Source organism: Remersonia thermophila, chromosome 5, assembly GCF_042764415.1.
Source record: "Remersonia thermophila strain ATCC 22073 chromosome 5, whole genome shotgun sequence".
NCBI classification, from domain to species: Eukaryota; Fungi; Ascomycota; class Sordariomycetes; order Sordariales; family Chaetomiaceae; genus Remersonia; species Remersonia thermophila.
The window spans coordinates 38,159-47,478 of NC_092221.1; the positions used below are offsets into that span (position 1 = coordinate 38,159).

Sequence of the window (9,320 nt, forward strand, 5' to 3'; positions counted from 1 at the left end):
AACAAGGAAAAGGCATTCAACGGTGAGGGAATCGAACCGCGTACAACACCTTCGCACCGCAAGCATGGACGCTCGACCCCGCCGCCCCAGGCCGGCGGTGCACAGCTTCTCGCTGCGCTACCTTCTCGTAGTGCCGGTGCTGCTGGCCATTGCCACGGGCGTCACCCTCTTCATCCACAGCGACACCAACACGTACATGCTCTATTCGCAATGCCACGCGCGCTCTCGGTTGCCATGGTTGTCGCACATCCCCGTCCTCGGTAGCCCCGCCTGCTTCCTCGTCAGCTTCTTCCAGGAGGCCGGCGCCTCGGTGCGAGCCTTCGGCCTCATGGCCGTCATCCTGGCCTTCATCGCCGGCCTGCTCACCGTGAGCACCGTCGAGGCCGCCCGTATCTGCAACTCGCCCAGCGTGCTCATCGCCTACCCCACCGGGCCCTGGCTCGTCTTCGACCTCGTCGGCGGCGCCATCGTCTGGCAGCTCGTCATCATCCCGGCCTTCTTCCACCGCGGCCGCGCCATCATCATGGCCCGTCGCTGCGGCTCCCCCTCCCCACCGCTCCCTGGTCCCACCGACCCTGTCTTTGGCGAGAACATGCGCCACCTGACTCGCCTCGCTGAAACGGTCGCCATCCCCGTCGCCGTCGCCGTCGGCTGCGTCGTGCCCTCGCTGGCCATGCTGGTCACCAACCACCCGGCGGCCGTGTTGGCCTGGCTCTTCTTCCCCGTTTGGGTCTCGCTTGCGCGCCAGGCGGTGCGCCGACTGGTCCTGCTTCTGGGCCGGGACCCGCGCTGGCACGATCCGCTGCACCTTGAATCGAGCCGCTGTGCGCTGCTGGCCGTTTACGCCGTGCCCATAGCCTGCTCGGTGCTGGCCCAGGTGCACTTCCTCTGGACCTTGACCCAGCCCGACGACTGCCGCGAGATGACGCGGTCGGCGCTCAAGCTCATCACCATCGACGCCTTCTTCGTCGGGCTCACGGTCCTGTACTGGATCTTGGTCGAGGCAGGCTGGAGGACTGCGTTCGTGGTGGCTGTTGCGTCGTTTGTCCTCGGACCTGGGGCCGGAATTTGCATTGGTTGGATATACCGCGAGCGCACCGTCGACCCGGACCGCAGCGCCACGACGGTGGTTGCCGTGGGTATCAGGCGGGACAACGAGACTGGGCCGTCCGAGGAGACGCCGCTCTTGCGATGATGATGCGTTGCGTCATTACGGATGGATAAAGGGCTGCGTTCCCTGACGGGGGGAGAAACGAGCAAACGAGCGTGTCGGAATGAGCAAAACTTTCTGCACACCGAGGAGATGCAATGTTATTTAGGGTACATATTAATGTGTGAATGATGTAGATGAGCCGAGATATGATCATGATCATTAATCTAATGAATGCTTTTGCCTGGCATCCACCTGTTGTTTGTATGTATTTCGTTCGCATCGTCACCATCGAGGGCCATGGCCACGGCCTCACCGTCCATCCACTCACGTTCGCCCCCAACTGCGGATCCCCACAACTGCTCGTAACCCAAACATCGTGATCCAATCCCCCGATGCACCCCACGCGCACGTGTCTGACTGCTCCTGGGGATAAAAGGGAGCCAACCTTCTTCGCCGATGAATCCGAACTTGCAAACCAGACAACCATGCAATTTACACATCGACAGGAAGGACAACCAAAAAGTGCCCGAAACCGCGGCGCTGGGGGGTCCGTCATGAGATCGCTCCATCGGCAAACTGCCCCATGTCGTTCCAACCATCGGGCAAGCCGGCCGACCACAACTCCATGCCGAAAAAGTCCGGTCCCAAATTGAGAGCCTGCGTGGCTTCTTCAAACGCATTGCTCGCGCTCGTCACGGCACTGGCTTGCGAGGGCGCCAGGCCGGCGGGGCCGGCAGCAGCGGCGGCGGCGGCAGCAGCAGCAGCAGCGGCAGCGGCAGCAGCGGTGGCAGAGGGGCTCACAACAGCTGCGACGCTGGGTATTACCGCTGCGGCGGCGGTCGAGACGCGCGCGTCCGTCATGGGCATACTCAAGGGCGCGAGCGGTGGGCCCATGGCTGGCACCTGCACGGGACTGAGATGTTGTTGCACATGGTCCATGGGACGGCTCGCTGGCGGCGTCGGTGTCATGAGCGTCATGGGATCTGTTTCAGGAGATGGAGGGACCTCGGGTAGCGACAAGCCGTTGTTGATGATCCGTTCGATGTCGGCTTGCTGTTTCACGGTGAGCAACAGGGGTTCTCTGACCAGAACAGGGACAAAAAACAGATGAGAGAAACTCACAATGCTGGCAGAAGCTGGCCCCGTGGTGGACAGACGCGCTGCCCGGAGGCACACGGTGGCAAGTTCCCGAACACGATCTTGTGTGAAGCCAAGAGCCGCGTTATCTGTCTGGAGCCCGTGATACAAGACCCGAACGCACTGGAAGGCACAACCGGGCAGGTCGAGATCTGCCACCGGCGGCTTGTTGCCGCTCAAGCTCAGGAGCTGCGAGAACATGTCTGCCATGGCCCTGGCGTGCTCGTAGCAGGTGTGGCGCTTGTGCATGACAAAGAGCGGATCCATGCCATCGAGCACGGCTGAAGGGAGCGCCTCGCGCAGCCCCGACAGGAAGACGCGGTAGAGGTCGAGATGGCATTGCCGGCGGAGGAGGTGCGTCATGACGAAGATGCCAAGGCGCTGCGAGTAGCTGCGGAGACGGAAGTTGGCCTCGTTTTCGCGGAACGAGGCAGGCAGCCGCGCGTCGAAGAAGTCCAGCTCGGCGGCGAACTCGGCCAGCTGGCCCGGCAACAACACGATCGTCTCGGGCGACGGGGAGGCCGCCGCGCGGGAGATGCACTCTGAGATGCGCGTGCGTAGCCAGTAAAGACGGATGTGCAGCGCGATGAGGCCCAACACGTCCGGGAGCGGCGGGATCACGCCGGCTGCATCCGGCCCGGGGGACTGGAGCGGCTCGGTCGCCTCGGGGAGGTCAAAGTCAAAGTTTCGCTCGTTGCACGGGAGCTGCACGCGGATCTGGCGGTCAGGGGACGGCCAAAGGGCAACGTCGGCTTGGCCTGTTGAGAGGGAGGCGTCGATCATGTAGATCGACCACATGACGCGGCGGCGGGATTCGCGGGCGAGGAAGCAAAGGCTTGAATTCTCGTGGGGCAATCTCAGCGCCGTGGCGAACCGGCTGGCGATGGCGTGGAGCATAAAGGCGCTTGAGAGGCGCTTCGAGAGGATGCGGTGCTTGGTGGCCAGCACCAGCGCCTGGAGCCGCGCGATGGTGGGCTTCTCGAGGCCCGCCAGGCACATGGAGACGGCCTCGTCGACGCACCGGTTGCCGTAGGCCACCATGCCGGTGCCGAGGTCGGTCAGAAGGGACGCAATTCCGACGATGGAGAGCACCAGGGCTCGGTCGAGGGACCCGGCGTGATACCGCTCCATGAGGGACGGGCGATGCAGGAACGAGAAGACGGCGACATGGTGGACATGGCGGAAGAAGTGGTCAAAGGCCTTCATAACCAAAGCCTCGTCTAGATCGATCTGGCCCGAATCCGGGCCGCCCGCAGCGCCGGGGCTGGCCGTGATGCCGGGTGCGCCATAGTTGCTGGGCGGGTTCTGGCCGGCTGGGACGTCCACGTCCATGGGTCCGGTACCCGAGGGCGGGGAGGTGGCCTGGGCGAGGCTCTGCATGGGAAGCGAGCGCTTGCCGGGGCGGTAGACGCACTCGATCCCCTGGGCGCGGCAGCGGTCGCAGCTCGGCAGCGATCCGCTGCAACGGGCCTTGCGGGCGTGGCATGTCTGGCAAGCCTGGCGCACGCGGCGCCGCGGCACCGAGATGGCCGTAGGTCCATTGCTCTCGCCCGGACCGACCACCTCGACGCCGACGCTCTCGTCGTACGAGCAGCCGAAGCCGAGCCGCTCACAGTTGGTGCAGATACCCTGGCGCCCGTCGCACCGGACCTTGCGGGCGCGGCAGGTGACGCACGTGTTGCTGGTGCGTTTTGGGGGTCGGGGTGAGCCGCTCATGGGTGTGTGAGAGCTGGCTGGTCGGGGGGCGCGGAGGGGCAGTTCGGCGGATAACGAATGGATCCTGGATCCTATGATGGGGAACACTCGAGGCCCTGTGCGAGCACGCTTCGGCGGCTTGTCATAGGCCGCTTTGCTGTCGATCGAGCGTCCTGGTGGTTGCGCGCGCGTCACTCTCCACGGGTGTGTCAACTTTTTTGAGTCAGCCTCAGCTTTCTTCACCCCCTGGCCTCAGGATTTATCCCGAATCGCCTCCCTCAAACATCAACGGACGCTGCACTGGTCGGTATCTCTCTAGGCACGTTGGCGGTCCCTCGTTTTCAGTTGCTGCAAGCATCTCGTGAGGATCCAGCGTATCTGTCGCCGAGGTATCTGCAGTGCTGCTGGGCTTTTCAAATGAGAAAACAACAAATGCAGAGAGACTCACCGACGGTCGATGCTCGAGTGCGGAGTTCACTGGTGGGAATGGCCCTGTTGATTGGCACAACGTGGTGGGTCTCTCTGGCAGCCTGGACCGTCTGCGGATCCGGTGGGAGCTTGGCGACCGGCTCACCCCGTGAACCCCTCTGGCCGTCTTGGCGACACCACCTCCTTATCTCAGGTACGTACCTGCCCGCGGGCTGGATAGGCAGCGTGTTTGTTCCTTCTTCATGATACCTATGGTGGGCTGGAGATGCCACCAGCCCGCAGGTCATACATAGCCCGCCGGCAGAAACTGGTGGAACCCAGACGCGAGGTGTTCAAGGGGCCCCGGGCCATTGCGGCAGGCACACGTTCGGTTGGACATGGTATTTTGTTGCCCGTTGCCAACCAGCTCGGCCGGACTCAAAAGCGAACACTATGAGGCCCCCCCCCCCCAAGAAACCCCAACGCTGGATCCAGAAGCAATGGTGTGGTTCCTCCTCGCCTGTGAACCGCCCGTAATGCCGCATGAATGTCATGACACCCCAAATCCATGCAGCACAGCAAAGAAAAACGCAGAAACGCCCTGTCTCGTCCGTCCATCCGTCCGTCCATCCGTCCATCCGTCGCGAACTCTCTACCAATGCCTTCCTCACATCTTGATGCGGAACAGGTACCGGAGCCGGACCTGAGACACGTCGTATGCGATGTACTCGTTGTAGTAAAGGCAAGCGCCGTTCACGTTGGTATCCCCGGGAGCCACAGATGTGTCGGGCTGGGTAAGCTGTTAACAGGTGCTCGCGCTAGCAGTAAGTCAAGACAGAGGAGCAACTCACCATCATGACACCGTCCAGGGAGGGATGCACGCAGCCGGCATCCTTCCACTTCAGCGGGCCCATCTGGCCCTTGCCCCAAGTGGCAATCATCCCCTTGTTCTTGGCATCTGTCCCAGCACTGTACGAGGCATTGACCAGCTCCTGCATCGGGTTGCCAAGCTCAGCTTCACAGAGCAGGAGCAGCGCCGTGCCGCCAGAGATGTACGAGCAGCAGTAGTTCGCAGACTTGGACGCCATGTCGGCCAGGTAGATACCCTTGCCGAACATGTAGCCCGAGACTGGGGCTTCGGGGGGCGCGATTCTGAGACCCTGTTGCGCGAACAACCTGTCAGCGATGTCACCGGGCGTCGGGGATGGCGCAGAGAGCTTCTCACCTGGCTGAGGATGCCGCCGAAATTGGTGGCGCGCGAGCCGTGCCACAACAGCCGCCGGTTCTGGTGCATCTTGCCAAAGACGCTGTCGTCAAAGCGCGCATGCTCGCCCCGGCGCTCGATGCGGAAGATGTTTTCGACCGTGTAGGTGTGCCCGTGGGTGGCGCCCCGCGTCTCAAGCAGGTATTCCTGAAGCTGCTTGAACTCGGTGCTCTCCGGGTCCAGCGGCGTCATCTCCTTCATCCCGAGACCGGCGTATTGCTTGTCAAGCGGGTGGACATCGTCGTTGGCCTTCTCCAGCTTCATGATCAGCGCCGCATCCTTCATGTCGCTCAGGCTCTCGAGAAGTTCTATTTCCCGTTTCAGCATGCCCTCGGAATTGATGACCGGAGGCCGGTTGCGGCCAAAGGCGTGAGGGATGAGCGAGTAGAAGGTGTTGGACAGATGCTCGACGGCAGCGTTGTACGAGGTGTTGTAGTTGGTCACCGCCAATGAGGGGTCGTCGATCAGGGCGGCCAAGTCCTTTAGAGCCTGGAAACCACGCGTAATGGTCGCCTTGCTAAGCTTTCCCAGTGGGAGCTTGTTGGCATCGTAGTTGAGATGCGACATGGCGGCGTCGAAATATTGCGGGTTGAAGATGAGCTTCACGAGCTCCTGGACGGCCGGCTCCAGCGTGGACTCGGGAGGCGTCCAGTCGCTCGGCTTGTCCTTCTCCGAGGACCCAGCGGCGTTGTCGTCGTCCAGGTCTTCATCGTCCGACTCCTCATAATTCCTCTCGATAAAGGCGTACTTGCCCGCCTTGGGGTCTTTGCCGCGGTCAGTCCAAGACAATCCAGACTTGTCCTTGAACTTCTTCTCATACACGCGCATGGCGCTATCCAGGGTACTGGGTGTCGTGACATGGGTCTGACCCCGTTCGCCGACCCGGCCCCATCGCGTCCACGTCCTGTATTGCCCGCTGGCATCCACCAGAAGCTGCGAAGGCTGTCAGAAGTCTGTTTCGGTGCGGCGTGGTGCTTTGCGGCACTCACCTGGATGCGGTAGAACTTGTTGTTGTTTGCCGACGCGTTAGTCTGGTTGAGCGAGGCATCGTAGATGACGCCTGAGTCGTCAACGTAAACTTTGCCGTAGGTAGGGGAGCATCCTTCGTCGAGCGGGATGCAGATGTCTTTGCTCTTTGCGACCTGGCCTTCGCCCATGGCCCGCTCCTTCTTGGGTTTTGTCCCCGGCTCCTCCTTAACCTCAGGCTCGGGCTCGGCAGCACCCGTGACATCTTTCATCTCGGTGTCCTCTTCCTCTTCTTGCTTGACCGCTGCCGCCGCCTTGGCTCCCCTGGCTCTCTTGGTCTTTGGGGCAGCAGCATCGTCGGCATTGCTGTTGGCTGCAGGAGTTGGCGCGCGCTTCCGGGACCCCGGCTTGGCTGTTGATGTTCCGTTCGCCTGGGATTGGGATGCGTCGGCTTGTTGAGAATTGTTCGTCGCTGCCGACGCACCGAGAGCATGGTCCTTTTCGGGTTCCCTAGACTTGTTTTGCTCACAGAGCGACAACCACTCCAGGCTGACGATGTGCAAGTCGAGGGCCTTAGCTTTGGCGACCTTGATGCTTTGTTTCTCGTAGTCGGTCAGCGATGCCACCAGGTGGGTGGTCTTGTCCGTCACCGCGCTCTCCACGGTCGCGCCCAGAGCCTCAGCACGAGCCTTGATGGCGCCGTGTGTAGTACCCGGGAACGTCCCACTCAGAGCAAGGACGCAACCATCCAATGCCGGCTTGGCCGTTGCGGCAGCCTTCTTTCCCCTCTTGGGAGGCATCTTGGCTCAAGAGTCTGAAAGGTCGGGACGGCGGTCCGTTCAGCCGACTTAGGGGGGAATCAGAGGTAAAACAATCACAAGGAGAGATGCTTTGCACCCGATCCTTCTCAGGGCAGCAGGGCAATCGGGAGGCAGGATGTCGATGTCAATGGTTGGAAAAGGAATTGGCCATGGGAGAATAGTTACTCTAGTGTCCATGCGATGGGCAGTCCATTCCTCTAAAATACGGGCTGGAAAAGCCCCCCTGTGAGAAGGGGTTCAGCTCGGGATCGAACTGGGGTCATCGCGACGCGACTTGGCGGAGTGAGGCGCAGGCAACAGCGCTCCAATCCGCGAAATCACGGGACGCGGCGCTGGGAATTGCCAGGCACCACAGCCGATAACGGTAGGCCGGGCCCACGAGAGGTTAGGCAGACAACCGCCATCCCCACAGCAATCAGGAGGTGAGGCGGATCAAGTTCGAATCGCCCATTTTCTCCCAAGTCCTTTCCAAGGGGCTGCCTTGGGGCTGCACGGTCCCGTCAAATGCGCCATGGAACCTTATGACTCGGACAGCTGCGCCAGCCAACACGGAACGACCCTGTCCGACGCTCGCTGTTCAGATGCGTAGCCTGTAAACAGCCCGGGGGGGGGGGGGGGGGGGGGAGGATCCAAACCCCACACAGGCTGCGTGCTGAAAACCAGCCCGCGACCCGAGTCCCAAAGACAGCTGTGATGGCCCGGACCTGTGAGAGTGTATACGGCGGAAAGGAGCGGTTGGAAGCTGTTGTTTAAAGGAAGAAAACAACTATCTAATATGCCTCTCCTGGAGGCTCCTTATATATACGATGGATGCCCAGAATAGCGGTCTAAGCAGGCAGAATACCTGCTAGGGTTCAGGACCAGAGTATAAATCCCTATAGATCCTGTTATATACCCCCTAGTTGTTTATAATTAGTAAACAACTATTATAATAGGATCCTGAAAATTAAAGAAAAAAGAGAAATGCCGTCGTAGCTTTCGCGCCCTTTTTAGCAGGGTAGTTAGGAGTTAAATCCTTTTATAGTATATTATAAGCTGTTTTAAACTTCGGGACGAGCCGTATCCGGCAATCTAAAGTCTTTATAATTAATTAACTTTCTAAACCTTTAAAAGGTTAACTTAAAGGTTAATAAAGGAAATTATTCTTCTTCCGGAAAAATTAATAATAATCCAGTCGACTATAATATTTTAAAACTATAATAATAAAAGCGATCTTTCCGATTATTATAACTATAGAAATAGCTTCTCTAAGTATTATATTAATTTCCAGCTCTATTAGTTTTTTTAATACTAAAAGTATATTGTTAAATAGTTTAACGAACTAAGTCGTTAGTTCTTATTATTTAAAGTATATTTTCGATTACTTAAAACTACTCTTCTTACCCGTTAATTATAAGGGAGTAACCGACTAGTTTTCGTTATAATTATTTATAGTTTTCTAACGTATTATAATAGTTGTCTAGTTTCTTATACCGCTAAAGGCGGTAGAAAACCTACTAACGTGGATAGTAATACTAATTCGTTTATAAAGACGCTTTCTAGCAGTATTATAATATTCTTTAGCGATAATTAGGACGCTACGGTTACGTTACGTAAAAGTAAGGTTAACCCTGCTAAACTTTCGCTCCTTAAATTTCTACAGAGGCTTAAGGATAGCTATAGAGTTTTCGGTCGGCGGATCGAGCCTTATATAGGTTATTTTAAGTTAGCTTTAAAGTATAGTAACGGTTTATATTTATCGATTATAAGTTAAACCTATTATTATCGTTATAAAATAGTAACGTTTTATAGACTCGGGTAAAACTTCCTTCTTATTATTTTAAAGTTTTAGATAACTGCTATAGCAACTAGTATTATATTCTTAGCTAATCTTTTT

General features: G+C 58.1%; 3 protein-coding genes across 3 annotated transcripts; 1 reads left to right on the plus strand and 2 right to left on the minus strand.

Moving 5' to 3' along the window:
* Nucleotides 1-64: 64 nt before the first annotated feature.
* Nucleotides 65-1,195, plus strand: VTJ83DRAFT_5257 (uncharacterized protein; the record flags this gene model as incomplete). Its single annotated transcript, XM_071011837.1, has 1 exon — nt 65-1,195. One exon carries the CDS (start codon nt 65-67, stop codon nt 1,193-1,195), a length of 1,131 nt encoding a protein of 376 aa, XP_070864632.1.
* Nucleotides 1,196-1,705: 510 nt separating this feature from the next.
* On the minus strand, nt 1,706-4,006 carry VTJ83DRAFT_5258 (uncharacterized protein; the record flags this gene model as incomplete). The annotated part of the gene is made up of 2 exons (XM_071011838.1): nt 1,706-2,206; nt 2,276-4,006. 2 exons carry the CDS (start codon nt 4,004-4,006, stop codon nt 1,706-1,708), a joined length of 2,232 nt encoding a protein of 743 aa, XP_070864633.1.
* Nucleotides 4,007-5,060: 1,054 nt separating this feature from the next.
* Nucleotides 5,061-7,423, minus strand: VTJ83DRAFT_5259 (uncharacterized protein; the record flags this gene model as incomplete). The annotated part of the gene is made up of 4 exons (XM_071011839.1): nt 5,061-5,183; nt 5,245-5,553; nt 5,619-6,590; nt 6,647-7,423. The coding sequence occupies 4 exons, from the start codon at nt 7,421-7,423 to the stop codon at nt 5,061-5,063; spliced, it is 2,181 nt and encodes a 726-aa protein (XP_070864634.1).
* Nucleotides 7,424-9,320: the final 1,897 nt, after the last annotated feature.